The 14,564-nt window shown below is 33.8% G+C and overlaps 2 protein-coding genes and 1 long non-coding RNA gene across 8 annotated transcripts; 1 reads left to right on the top strand and 2 right to left on the bottom strand.

Annotated features, from left to right (window-relative positions):
• Positions 1-2,618: 2,618 nt before the first annotated feature.
• On the bottom strand, positions 2,619-5,722 carry LOC125196021. 4 transcript variants are annotated; one of them, XR_007171819.1, is made up of 6 exons: positions 5,532-5,722; positions 5,188-5,267; positions 4,616-4,697; positions 4,263-4,357; positions 3,668-3,728; positions 2,619-2,854 (listed from the first exon to the last, which is right to left on the bottom strand). It is a non-coding gene; the product is annotated as an uncharacterized LOC125196021 (long non-coding RNA). The 4 variants fall into 4 exon arrangements; XR_007171817.1 differs by having other exon boundaries at positions 4,616-4,686; positions 5,532-5,720; XR_007171816.1 differs by having other exon boundaries at positions 4,616-4,681; positions 5,532-5,719.
• Positions 5,723-9,229: 3,507 nt separating this feature from the next.
• On the top strand, positions 9,230-9,922 carry LOC125196020 (40S ribosomal protein S16). The gene has a single exon (XM_048094367.1). It carries the CDS (start codon positions 9,319-9,321, stop codon positions 9,757-9,759), a length of 441 nt encoding a protein of 146 aa, XP_047950324.1. The 5' UTR covers positions 9,230-9,318; the 3' UTR covers positions 9,760-9,922.
• A 389-nt stretch (positions 9,923-10,311) lies between these two features.
• LOC125196016 (filament-like plant protein 7) lies at positions 10,312-14,317 on the bottom strand. Of its 3 annotated transcripts, none has more exons than XM_048094363.1 (6): positions 14,155-14,317; positions 13,572-13,736; positions 13,350-13,497; positions 11,182-13,249; positions 11,039-11,099; positions 10,312-10,943 (listed from the first exon to the last, which is right to left on the bottom strand). In XM_048094363.1, the coding sequence occupies exons 2-6, from the start codon at positions 13,638-13,640 to the stop codon at positions 10,497-10,499; spliced, it is 2,793 nt and encodes a 930-aa protein (XP_047950320.1). In that variant the 5' UTR covers positions 13,641-13,736; positions 14,155-14,317; the 3' UTR covers positions 10,312-10,496. The 3 variants fall into 3 exon arrangements, with proteins under 3 accessions (XP_047950320.1, XP_047950319.1, XP_047950321.1); XM_048094362.1 differs by having other exon boundaries at positions 13,572-13,670; XM_048094364.1 differs by having other exon boundaries at positions 11,039-11,096; positions 13,572-13,670.
• Positions 14,318-14,564: the final 247 nt, after the last annotated feature.

Here is a 14,564-nt window from a genome sequence, read left to right as displayed (position 1 = left end):
TTAAAATAAAATATACTATATTTAATAATAGCTAAGGAAAGCAACACAAAAATTAAAAGAGATAAACGTTTATTTTATCATACAATTCAAATCTGAATAAGAAAAATATTTATATTTTTATATATTTTTTCATATACTATTAAATAAATGTTTCATAAAATTCAATGAAAAAAAGTTAATGTAGGAAAGAATGGCACAAAAGACGAAGAAAAAACTAAAATTAAACTATAGAATGATTGAATGAAAATTTATTTAAAAAACATATAATGCTATTTAAGTAATCAAAATTTTCACAATTAAATATAATTATTTGGTTACTCCCCCCGTCCCGCTTTAGCAGTCCCATTGATTTTCTGCCCTCTTTTTGTAAAAATGATAAAAAATAGTTAAAGTGGAGAAATGGTAAAGTAAGAGAGACAATAATGTAGATAAGACTCTTCTCTATATATTGTTTTTCTTAATTTACCATTTCTCCTCTTTAACTATTTTTTATCATTTTTACAAAAAGAAAGCAGAAAAGTCAATAGATTTGCTAAAGCGGAACGGATGGAGTATTATTTTGTTAATTAATAGTACTGTGTTGATTCGTAAACTATATTAATGATTTTTATAAAACTAATAGTCTTAAATTTACATGACAAGAATGTTTCTTAAATCCGTTCAAAAAATTTAAATCCATTGCTTTAATGCATGATTAAGTTTGTCTCCAATTAATAAATATGCATTTGATAACAATAATTAGTTTGGTTTAATTTTCCTTAATTAGACATATATCTATTCAATACTATAATGTTAGGATAAATTAGGCACAATGTAAATTATACTTAGAAAAAAATTACATAAGGTCATTATGGCATAGACATTATATTTCTAAATCACTACTTTAAAAAAATCAATTTCACTTATACTACAAATTAATTTATTGTTTAATTATAGTGAAATAATTTAATTTTAACGAAAACACATACTAGTAGTATATAATATTAATAATTTGTCAACATGATTCATGAGTATGCTATACCATAACGTCTTATGGTGCATAAAATCAATAATTAAATCTAAAATATATTAAAATCCTCACTCTCACAAGACTTTCAATAATTTATATAAAAATTAAATAATATAATAAAATTTATTTTATTAATATATATATTCATTTATTAAACAAAAGATACACAACTTGAAAAATAAAATTTATAAATGCGTCTCTAACTATTTACACCAAACTCAAACCCGTTTTTGCGTATATTCACATCAAAAAGTGATTTTATTTCAACCATCTACACAATTTTTGAGTATATGTGTCACAATTTTTCGTAGTGGCTCCATATTTAATGTTATTATGTAAAAAAACACAAAAATGAGTTTGAATTTGGAAGAAATTTTTTTACATAAAAATGAGCTTTGGTGTATAGTTGTAGATTCTAAGTTCAAAAACCATAATATCACATAAGTTATAAATTTGTAAGTTCAAAAATCATAAGCACTACTCCCTCCGTCGCACAAAAGATATCACACTTGTGGGACGTCACGAGATTTTAGGAGGTTTTGTTTTGTGTGTTAAACGGAAAGAGAAAATATAATTTTTATATTCATGTGAGAGGAAACTTTTTCCAAAAAGGGGAAATGTGACATCTTTTGTGGGACAAACTAAAAAGGAAAGTGTGACATCTTTTGTGGAACGGAGGGGGTATATAAATTGATATATGAACAAATTTTAGAAATAATATGATTAATAATTTCATAAGTGTGAGACATTATATTAATAAATATTATTAAGTGTGACACAATAAACTTCTACTACAAAATTGCAAGGAAGTCCTTATTGTTATAATACAAATTCTCTTTTTTTAATTTTATTATTCTTTGTTGACTTATGTTATAGTCAGTTTGAAGTTACATCAACTGAATTAATCCCAAATGATAATTACGAAAAATAAATTTATAATTTTAATCAATTTTAATTACACTAGTACTATTTAATTCTAATAACATAATCTATCGTAATTAAAGACATGCATTAGTAATGAAAATTTTTACGCAGCAACAATTATTTAATCTTTCCATAATTTGATAAATGCTTTTAATTAATAACTAAAATTATAATTTTAACTAATTTTTTATTTAAAATACATTTAATCATAATATTAAAGTAACTTATACAAAATATTCACTCCTAAAAAATCGCTATTAGTGGCGGAAAAATCCGCCCCTAATTCTCATATTTCCGCCAGTAAATGAGTTAGTGGCGGATTTGAACCGCGACAATATATCGCCGCTAAAATTTCAGTGGCGGAAAATTTTCCGCCACTGCAGTTTACTGACGGATTACCCACGGAATATGTTTCGCCAGAGAAGTTCCGCCACTAAAATTTGAAAATAGTGGCGGATTTGGGGTGCCGTTGTTAGTGGCGGAATAGTAACCGTCACTGAATTTTCCGCCACTGTTCCGCCAGTAATTTATGATGCTATATAGTGGCAAAATGAATCCGCCACTATATTTTTGTACAAATTTTGATTTTGTTTATTTTAATATTACCAACCCTATTAGTATAATTTTTTCAACATATCAATGGGATTATTCAAAGTAAAAGTAATAATAGATACACAACTACTCGTTAAATACTCATAACACCAAAGTTCAATAATATTGAGCATTAGTACATAGAGCATTAGTACAAATTCTAAAATTTGGTTAATAACAAAATAACAATTTAGTGTTAGATTTATCATCTACACATCTTGTTCCTTCCTAGTACCATGAACTTCGTCTCTTTCCTTTGCAAATTTTTGAGCAAACTTATATGCACTATTAATCTCTGTAGTATGCACAAAGCCACCTGAAACCTAGAATCTGCACGCGCAACATGAAAGATAATCTGGTAAGCTCTTACATTACTAGAGCAACGAAAAATCATATTTAGCCTCAAACATATCAAAGGATCCCTCTATAAGATGATGATCATATGGACCAGAATGGAGACAAAGTGTTGGAAGTTTTTTGCCTGACTCACAAAAATGCTTAATCACTACTAGCATTAAGCTTGAATTCTTAATCTATAAACAAATCAGATCTTGCTTTGTGCATTAACAATCATCCACAATTAAACTTTGATTTCAAGTTTTCAACACAACCTTCAATTCCAATGCTATTAGTATTATGAGAAGTGATCAACAATTAAACAACATTTGCAATGATAACTAAGAACACAGACACAGCGACGCACGCAGTCAGCAATGAACACAAAACTAACAAAACACACACATAGCAGCAGCAGCATCAGCAAAAGAGGTCAATTATTCCCTTCAATCACAATTATTTTTACTAATAAACAGATCCCCATCAATGAAAGACATAACATATCAGCCCCATCAATGAAAGACATAACTAGATAGTACTAATAAACATATCCCCATAGCTTTGAATGCCAATTAAAACTAATTGCACACAAGAATTGATCAACTCCAACCAACCTAAACACTCTAAATGAATTATTATGCAGCTTGTCAAAAAACTAATGGGAACAAACAGAACATAGCATGCTTCCTATAGAAACACATGAAGAGGCCAACTTCAATGTTTCTATCATTAAGACATCTAACAATAACTATAACAATAATAAAGATATTGTTCCACCAAGTAGCACCATTAATTTTAACTTCATACCAGATGTTGTTTCTTCAAGACAATGCCCCAAACACAACTCTTTCCACTTAGCACCAACTACCTGTTCATTGAATTTGGAAGGACCAAACTTCCATCAACAACATAAATAAAACACAACACAATTTTAATTATGCAAAGCAATAATATATCCTAAACGGCGAAGCAAAACTGAGTACAAATCTAGGCAGAGCACTCGGTTCATTTTTTCTAAACTGTCCTCTTCAAATGCAACTTAATTTTATCAGACAAAGAGTAGTAGCAAGTGAAATGATATTCTACCATTTGATTGGAAAAGTATAAATAGTTGACATAGTACAAGAAAGAATAGAAAATCTCAAATACTCAAAGCTTACTCTTAACTTCATGAACGGAGAGCAATCAACATATAATAGTAGTAGTATAATACAGAGGCATATCAACAGAGTATTTGAGCAAACAGCGGGCTGCAAAGAAACCCAGAGATGTCTTCCTAATAAGGTTGAAGATTTCTACTTCAAAATTAAAAGATAAAACGAAATCGCACCGAGGAATATAAGCAAAGTAGGATGAGCTATTCATGTGTTTTGACTGCATACAATGAAGCTGATGGACTAACCAGAGAGATTAGAAAGGCCGAAGAGATAGTCTATAAATCAGATGAGATTTATTCCAACTCTGCTTTCCATCTGAGCTGTTGAAACTAAACAAGGCCTGTAACATATGGTTCCATTAGTTCTAAATTGAGCTCACTTGCCAACTCTCGATGTAAATAATCATCAATCATGTGTTTATGAAGGCATGTTTATGAAGGCTAGAAATTAATGAAGTAGAGATCTTCCATCTAGAATTCTAGATAATAGTCAAAACATTGAATAATTAGGAACGGATTGTTATTATTAATAGTTGAGAAAAGACCCAACATATCAACACACATACAAAATAGAAGGCAAATCAGAAGATGGAACTGACCAAGAGTGTCATCGCCATAAGGGATGTTTCCTTTAACAAGGTGTTCCACAAAATAGACAGCAAGCTCTGCACTGCATGTAAACTGAATTGAGTATATAGTTCATCAAAAGTTCCAGCTTGAGATAATATAAGAAGATTATATTATTTCTTTTCTATTTTGAAAAATAATAAGGCATGGAGCTTGAGGTCTCCAAACTTGATAAAATTTAACTTAACATATAGAAGTTTCTTATGCTACTGAATAGGTTTCAGCACAAATAATTATCACTTAGGGGGATTTACTTTTCATGATTGAATATTTTTTTCCTCATTAATATCCAAGTCAGACCTGTCCATTTGCTAATTGTAGGCAAGCACCTGAGTGAAAAATATCCAAGGCTTCTAAGTACCAGTATGATGAAGGTAGTCAATTGAAAGAAATAAGATTAAGTTTTATCTAGGGAGAAAGTGTCCTGACATTGGCTATAACTATAAGTCAAAAACATAAGATTATCTTCCTAAGTTCTGGAACATCGCCACATTTGTTGTTAACCATATTATTTATTTTCCTAGTAGAAATTTGACTATCTTACCTAGAACCAAGAGATTTATACATTTGATGAGCGCCATAGAAGTTTCCTTCCTCTGCAACTTTCTTAATCTTCTCAATTGTCTACAATTGAGAGCTAAGAAATATAAGAGCAGGAATGAACGGAACAAAGCGAACTAAGAAGACATTTACAAGCTAATTCATATGCGTAGCACCATGAAGTTTTGCAAAGATGAAAAAAAATGGTGGGGGAAATTACTGCTCAAAAACCACAACCCCAATTAAGAGGCTCCCTAGCGTCGTTTTACACCTTGAATTCATTGTTCCCTCCATTTCTTCACTGCCGTTTTAAATTTCTTTAAATGCCAAAGAAAAAATTAAACTTACACGGTAGCGGTGATGTTGTCCTGGAGCGGCGAATCTGGATCGGTGACGGAGCTGGAGCGGCGACATCGGCGACGGAGCTGGAGCCGCGACGGACTGGAGTGGCGACGCGTCGGCAACGGCAGGGAGAAAATTAGCGGAAGAGTGAAGTGTGAATTGTGAATGAAAATCGTAAATCTTTAAGTGTGCCCTAGTTTAATTATGATTCATAAACCACTGGTGGAAAATAATCCGCCACTAGTGCAGCGGTGGAAAATCCGCCACTAGATTTAAATTTATAATATTATATACCACTATATTTAATTTTTAAAGAGAAAATGATTTTTAGTGGCGGAATTAATTCGCCGCAGATATGGTTGGATTAAAATCCGCCACTGATCCGTGGGAATTCCTCCACTAAATTTTCTCGCGGATTTCGTCACTATTCCGCCACTATTACTGGCAAACACTTTCCGCCACTAATTTTCGCCGCTAATTTAGAGTTTTTTTGTAGTGATTAGTATTAATAAAAATATTATTTTAATATTTTTCGAAGAAGAGTATTTCAATATTAAAAAAATAATGTCATATTTTGATATTATATATTTAGAGGGAGGTGATCAATTGCTAACTAATTAGCAATCCAAAATTGAGACCAATTTTTAACCATTAGATTAGAAGATCTTGTAGTTGATATAATGATAAGTGTAATATATTTTAAATTTAAATAATTATTAATTAAATTAAAAGGGTATTAATGTCAAATCCTATATGTAACTAACTATTTTCTCTCTCCTCAAAATCATCTCAAATCTTTAAATTTACGTAACTCTCTCAATTTAAATTATTTTTTCGCAAAAAATATATCAAATTAAAGATAATTTAATAAGGATTCCAACGAGATCTCAATTGCATATGTTCCCACGATGTTCGGGTGATGAAATTTGATAAATTATATTTCAATTTTCGTACATGTTGATAAGCAGATTTTATCAACAAATGCAACAAAAAATCTCAATATATTGTAGACAAAATCTCAATATTATGCATGTTCAATCTCAATAAAAATGTGTTGATATTTTCTTGTCTTGTGTTGATATTCTAATGTCATATTCTAATTTAAATAATTATTAATTAAATTAAAAGGGTATTAATGTCAAATCCTATATGTAACTAACTACTTTCTCTCTCCTCAAAATCATCTCAAATCTTTAAATTTACGTAACTCTCTCAATTTAAATTATTTTTTCGCAAAAAATATATCAAATTAAAGATAATTTAATAAGGATTCCAACGAGATCTCAATTGCATATGTTCCCACGATGTTCGGGTGATGAAATTTGATAAATTATATTTCAATTTTCGTACATGTTGATAAGCAGATTTTATCAACAAATGCAACAAAAAATCTCAATATATTGTAGGCAAAATCTCAATATTATGCATGTTCAATCTCAATAAAAATGTGTTGATATTTTCTTGTCCTTGTGTTGATATTCTAATGTCATATTGTTGATATTTATAATACACAATGTTGATATAAAAAACACCCACGAAAATTATCATATGATAACATAATGACGATATTACCTTTTTGTTGATATTTTGCCTACTATTTATTGAGATTTGTGAGCTTTAATCTCATCCACTCATTTTAAAATCTAAGGGTAGGAATTTAGTCTTGATTTTGGATTAGGGTGCTATAAGCATTTGAATAGGATCCTAGATATAAATATTATTATTGATTTTTGTAACGTTTCATGATATAGTATTGTATATATACTGATTAGTGTATACATTGTAGTATTATGTCACAGTATATTTGCTAGTCAAGAAATATATTCTACTATAATAAATTCAAATGTTGTTTTATTTTTAGTTATAGAAAAAAATGGACAAAATGAAGTTTGATTTTTAAGCAACTTATAAAAGTAATGAGTCAATTAAATAATTAATACCCAAAAATATCTATATTTACTGAATTGCAATTTATGGCCAGCCACATTATGGCCACATAGCATTACCCTTCGAAAAAATAGTCATAATATATTACTATATCTTACTTCTCTCCGTTCTACAATAAAAGTTTTCTTACTATAAATGCTAAGAGTTTTGTTACTATAAATGGTAAGTAGTCATACATTCCATCAATTAATTCTACTAACTTTTTATTACAAAACTAATAGTCTAATATATATAAGTAAGACTCATATTCCACTAACTTATTCAGTTCATTTTTTTTTTATATTTCTTAAAACTCATGATATAATCAAATAGGATTCCTATTGCTGGATGAAGGGAGTACTATCTATACTTCTATACTAATATAAAAGGCGAGTTTTGACTTTATTTTGAAATATTCATAAGTTATGGGATGAATTTGGATATTTATAAATTTTAAGCTTAATCAATGAATAATATTTTTTAGAGGGAACATCTTTTTAAGTCAACGAACTTTGCCAAAGTATCATTTTAGGTCCGTAAACTTTAAAAATATCATTTTAGGTCCATTAACTACGGGTTAATATCATTTGAGGTATTTAAAAAAAAATTGGACGAAAATGCCCTTAAAATCTTCAAAGGTCAATTTGGACTATTCTTTCGCCAATCATCTCGTGTCAGAGACATAGAATCCAACAATTTTTAACAGCAAAGTTTTATATTTAAATTCAATTTAGATGTTAATTGATCTCCATTTTGAAATTCATCTCCGAATGACAATCCAAATTAATAGCTATCTAATTTCAAAATAAATAACTAAGTAGAATTCACACATCACCTATAGTAAGTTATTAAAATGCATTTCGATTGAAAAAATAAAATAAAGTATCAAGTACCAATTCACTATCATTAAATAATTAGTCATCTAATAATTGAAAAACTAACACATATTTTTTACGGCAAATTTTAATTATATTTAAATTCAATTTGGATGGTAACTGAATTAAATAGTACTAGTAGTTAAAAAAATTGTTGGACTGGTCTTTGACGCAAGATGAGTAGCGAAAGAATTGTCCAAATTGCCCTTTGAAGGCCTTGAGGGTATTTTCGTCCGGAAAAAGTTCAAAATACCTCAAATGATATTTTCAAAGTTCACGAACCTAAAATGAGAGTATTTTCAAAGTTCACGGACCTAAAATGATACTTTGACAAAGTTCATGAACCTAAAAAGATGTTCCCTCTATTTTTTAAGAATAAATAAGATTAAAATGGAGGTTACAAATATTTATGATTATAAGAGGACTATGATTTGTAACTTCTGACCATCTCCGTTAATTTATTTTCAAATGCGAAACTGTCAAAAAATAAATAAATTATCGAGGATAATAAATGTAAACCATAATACAAAAATAGTGGCAAAATAGTGGATGGAGGGAGTACTATAGATTATGAAATAGAGTATTTAGTCTAATAAACTGAAAGAATGTAAATTGTAAATAAAGGTGAATGATAGTAGTGTACACGTTTAAGGACAGCCTACTAAAAACTACATTCTCCGGTAGATGTCATACTTGAAAAATAGTACGAGATTTTAGAAGATGTTATTTTGAATGTTAAGTGGTAAGAGAAAATATAATTTTATAATTGATATGAGAATGATTTTTTTTAAAAAGAAGAAATATTATATCTTTTATGGAATAAATTAAATATGAAAATGTGACATTTATTATAGGACGGGAGGGAGTACAACTATAAATAGGGCCCAGCCCAAATATTAACCTTATTTCTTCCCTTCCGAAACTTCTCTCCTTTCTCTCCGCCGTTAGGGTTAGGGTTTTAGCAGCAGTCGGAGAGAGATAGAGAGAGAGTCATGGCTACACCGACCGCAACCGAATCTGTTCAGTGTTTTGGGAGGAAGAAAACTGCAGTAGCGGTCACACACTGCAAGCGCGGCCGTGGTTTAATCAAAATCAATGGCAAGCCGATCGAGCTGGTGGAGCCGGAGATCCTCCGTTACAAGGCGTTCGAGCCGATCCTCCTCCTCGGCCGCCACCGATTCGCCGGAGTGGATATGCGCATCCGCGTGAAAGGAGGCGGTCACACCTCGCAGATCTACGCCATCCGGCAGTCCATCGCGAAGGCGCTCGTGGCGTTCTACCAGAAGTACGTGGACGAGCAGTCGAAGAAGGAGATCAAGGACATCCTCGGTAGATACGACAGGACTCTGCTCGTCGCCGATCCCAGGCGCTGCGAGCCGAAGAAGTTTGGTGGTCGTGGTGCCCGCGCCAGGTTTCAGAAATCCTACCGTTGAAATGCTGCTAGTAATCGTAATCATTTCCTTTTAATCGTTGAATTAGTATGTGTCCACACACTAAGTTGAACTTGAGCTGCTGATAGTGTCTGGATTACTTCGTCGTTTTCTTTTTGTATCACAGTTTTGATGTTAGTGAATCGTTCCTGCGTTTTCGGTTTAATTTGGAGTGTTGTTTCGTTCCATTCCAATGTGTGTTTTGTTAGTTATTGTTCTTTCAGTTCTTTTATTGTCCTTGCTAATTGTGCTGTGTGCCTCACTTAGATGATAACGTCGAATTATTATTGTTTTTCTAATTCTATCTGAAGCATCGAATCTACTTCTTGGATAGAATTGTCATGAATTTGGCTGTAAAACAATCTAATAGTACGAGTAGTATATAAATGTGAAATGTCGATCTTTCTTAACCCACAGGTTATTTTCTTATAAATTATCTTAGGCTTAATGCATAGCCTTGATTTATCCAACTTCATTTTTGAAAATTTCGTGTTTTGAAACTGATACACAAAAGCAAAGGTTTAATCAGGCTGACTTTATCCACATTAGTTGTCATAAATCATGGGGTGATGATCATTCTTGCTGAAGCGAGTAAAATGCTTAAAGAAATTAGTAGCAGTATTAGTATTTTTACATCTACATTAGATCATGCATTAGAAGCAAACGTAAGTCTGGAGAAAACCACTCGGAATTTCAAGATGTCACAAATTTATTGCAATATTTGCCTTGCCATCTCTAGTTCATTTACCAAAGTAAATGGAGGTATTCTTGCTGCTACTTTTCTTCCTCCGAATGAGCAGCTTCCTCAGAAAGCCAACTCCTCCGCCTCCTTTCCTCTTGCTTGGGACTATGACTAGAGCTCCGGACTTGAGATATGTTGCTGGTGTTGCAACTTGGCTGTCTGGGAAAGAGATGGCCTTGTAGTTGCATGCAGACGGCACACTCTCCACTGTCGTGCTGATGATCTGTTTCGTCTGAGGGGACTCCTCGTTGTTGACCTGCCCATTGTCCTCAAACATCATCTGTTCGCGCAGAGACGAGTGTTGCTTCGAATTTTGCTTCCTGCTGTCACTCATGTCTAATTCCTTTGCCGAAGTACCTAAGGCCTTTAGCTGTTTTCCTAGCTTCACTATGGCTTCTTCACACTCTGCTAACTTAGCAGATGCTTCTGCAGTAATCTCCATCCCCTGCCATATTCCAAACTATTTGTTTTAATCATTGCTAAAATTAGTAACTACTACTACATTACCACCTTAAAATGCTAGTAAATTAAGAAACTTACAGTTTGCAGCAGCCCTCCTTGGTTTTCATGATTCTCTGCATATGGATTGTTTGCAATGCTGCTGATGGCAAATACACAAATCAAACACAGATATTTACAATCTTATGTAAAAGGTTAGGATCACTCAAGAAAACACGAGATACCTTTCGAGTTGTAGTTGAAGCTCAAGGCAGGTTCCTTCTAGTTCTTGACAGCAATGGCTTTTATCATCCAGCTCAACTTCTGCACAAGATAATTTCTGGAGAAGTTCATGAAGTTTGGCTTTTGAGACAGTGAGCTGCGTCTCGAGATCTTCATTCACTACCTTCAGATTCTCTAGCTGATCCTCGCTCACCCTCTTTGATCCTTTCAGAGCTTCAATCTCATTTTGCTGGCTTGCAATGCCTTGTTGTGACTGCGCTAGTTTATGCAGCAGTGCCTCGTTGCCCTTCCTCCTGAACAACGGACTACTAACTTGGCTTGATGATTTGATGAAACTCAGCTCATTCTTCAACCCTTTTATCTCTACTTTGCATGCTGAATGCATCTTCTCCATTTCAAGCATGAGATTCTGCACGGACTCGAGCTCCAGTGCCGTTCCTGGCCCCTCTCCACCAAGGTGCTTTCTGAATTCGTCTGTCACGGTGGAATGGTCTTGAAGCGAGACACAACTGTTCATGACCCATTCAAGAATGTATGCCAAATCCACTGTGAATTTCACAAAACTGATCTTCCCATTTAGCAGCTTGTTGCAACTGTCAATGAATTCTTCCAAGACTGCAGTTAGATCACTCTTTTTCCATCTGAAAGCACGAATTTCGTAGTCCCCGTCCACTTTTGATGAATTCATGTCAACAATAAGCTCTATCAATTTCGTGATGGATCTGTTCATGTCGGGTTGAAGGGAGTCCATGCTCAACACTGCTGGGCTTGGAGACGAAGGTGGCGATTTCCATGTGATGTATCCACTGATGGGAAGCTGCTGGGATGCCTCAGGGTGTCTGATGTTGCGCGAAGACACCCTGATGTCTTCAAGAAGCTCATCAATGCTTCTTTGCGAAGCGTTGTGTTGCTCCAAGATCATGTTAGTCACATTCTGTAGCCAATCATCATCAATTTTCTTGCAAAATGTGTCTCTGGCCTTGATTAAATCATGCTCCGTTTCGCTAGAGGTATCACGCACTACCAGAGCAAGCCTGTTCGATTCCACATCAAACGACCCCCCACATGGGGGTTCTACGGAAACTATAGCAAGTTTCTCCATCTCCACAAAATCATCCATTAGGCTCATTTCAGAAGCTCCAATCATTTGACATTCGGAAACTAATGCAAGAGCCCTCGAACCGATCTCATCTACTGCAACAGTATTCTTCACCAATTTATGTTCAGATTTCTCATGAGACTCAGAATCCTTTAGTTTTCTAAGATGGAAGATTTCCTCATCTTTCTTTGCCAAAAACTCCTTGAAAACCGTGTTCTCTTTCTGCAAATCCTGCACCTGATCAATCAAGAAACGGAGCTGCTTACTCGTGTTTTCAAGGTCAAGGCCGTATACATCACCGTGGCCTTGCAGAGGTGAACCCCCACATGTGGCCTTTCTCCGAGTACTGATCTGCTTTCTTCCCTGTGTCTCCATATCCCGTGCCAACATAGTCGGACCTTTACGTATGAGGCCACGCAGTCTTTGGCATTCCACTTCCAACTTCTTGATTTTCTTGACATTCTCCATATGCTGCTTGAGGGAAGATTCAGCAGAACGACGGCTGCATTCTATCTCCTTGTTCTTGAGCTCAAGTTCCTTCTCAACACTCCGATACTCATATTTCAGAAAAGCATTTTCCTTTTCGACAGAATCCAATCTCGCCATCAGAGCCTCTAACTCAGCCTGTGTCTGAATCTTGATACTATTGAGATCCTCAATTATTTTCTCTTTCACAGCTACAGCCTTGTTGAGACATGAATTCTCAGAATCTAGGCTTGCTAGCCGCTTTCTTGTCTCAGACAGCTTCTCCTCGAGTTTCTTGTGCGATTTCTCAAACTCCTCAGATGTCTGCATCACAGCATCACGCATTCTCTGCTCCTGATCTTGCCGAGCAAGATTGAGCTGCTCCATGCAGTTCTTCAACGTCGAGTTCAAGTGGCCTAATCTCTCATTTGCAGCTGACCTCTGCTGTTGAGCCTCATCGAGCTCTTGTCTCAGACGGCATATTTCTTCCTCCGCCTTACGCCTGTCTGAAGTAGGATAGATTCAAGTGCAAAACCACATCATTCAACACCAGAAGCAACAAAGACGAAGGCTGTGAAAGCAATGAAAAACGCAGAATATATATACCTGCTGCAGCAACCTCAGCCTCTCTTTTGTAGCTCAACACAAGCTCATCTTTGGCTGAGCACTCATCAGCAGCAGAAGCCAACTTCTCATTCAACAATTTCAAGGAATTCTCGAGATCTACTTCTTTCTCAATCGAAACTGTTTGTGCCTAAGTAAATTACATGTGTAGAATCAATTATGAGTAATGAAGCATGTCTAAGTAAAAAAAAAAGTGTGCCTTACTTCATCTAAAATTGCAAGAATGGTCTTCTCAGATGATTTTCTCCTCCATAGCCATGTCTTCTGATCCATTATTATTCCCTCTAATCAAGAACATAAATTCTAAAAAAACCAAAAAAAGAAAAATTAAATGCTGAATTCTGTCATTGCTACCATTTCCTGCAAAAGCTGTTAAAAGAAACACAAAGTCTTGAATATTTTCATATAGAAAAGTTCACTTCTATTCTGAAAAAAAAATACTAGCAACATTGCATCAGGAAACAAGAAAATCATCTGAGTGGGTTAAATTTGTTGAAAAAAAGAGCAAATGTTATCTTAGGGAATAAATCTCTAACAACTGAGCAAGTGGAATATGAATATGACAGCTGCATTTTCCAGTTATAACAGAGAAGAAAAATCAAGAAATTGAAAGAGATAGTGCATGCTTGCAGTATGGTGAAAAATATTATTGGACATGGCAAAACCATCACACATGGGCAGTGAATAGAGGTGACAGAAAAATGCAGACAAAACTTTTGGAAATGAGATTTATGTCCGAAGCCTAGAATTAGATAGCTTGCAATAATGTGTTGGTGCAAATACTTACTTGAATTAGAACTGCAAATATGCCTAATCTCACTTCTCTGCATTTATACTTTGCTCACCACTCACATTATGCATATACATGATTGATTGTGTGCAAATATATTAAAGCATGAAATAGTAGTAATAAATGCAGCTGCACCGCAGGCTTGAATTCTGCAGATGAATTTAAAGTGGTGGAATTTTTGGAGTTATAAAACCACCAATAACATCAAATGTGGAACAAGAAAAGGGAATACTTGGATTTAATTTTAGTAAATAAATGCTACAGAGCTCCACCGACAAAACCCTGAGCTGTAAAATAAGTCTAACCAAGAGTGAAACAATAGTGATAAATATGTATAGCAAATGCAAAGACCATACATTTTAATATAAAAAAATCATGAGCTAAATGGGTTGGTAAAGAAAGTGAGG

This window comes from Salvia hispanica, chromosome 6, assembly GCF_023119035.1.
Source record: "Salvia hispanica cultivar TCC Black 2014 chromosome 6, UniMelb_Shisp_WGS_1.0, whole genome shotgun sequence".
Classification (NCBI taxonomy): Eukaryota; Viridiplantae; Streptophyta; class Magnoliopsida; order Lamiales; family Lamiaceae; genus Salvia; species Salvia hispanica.
The sequence above is the reverse complement of the archived record's forward strand: the minus strand, read 5'-3'. Positions and strand labels throughout refer to the sequence as shown.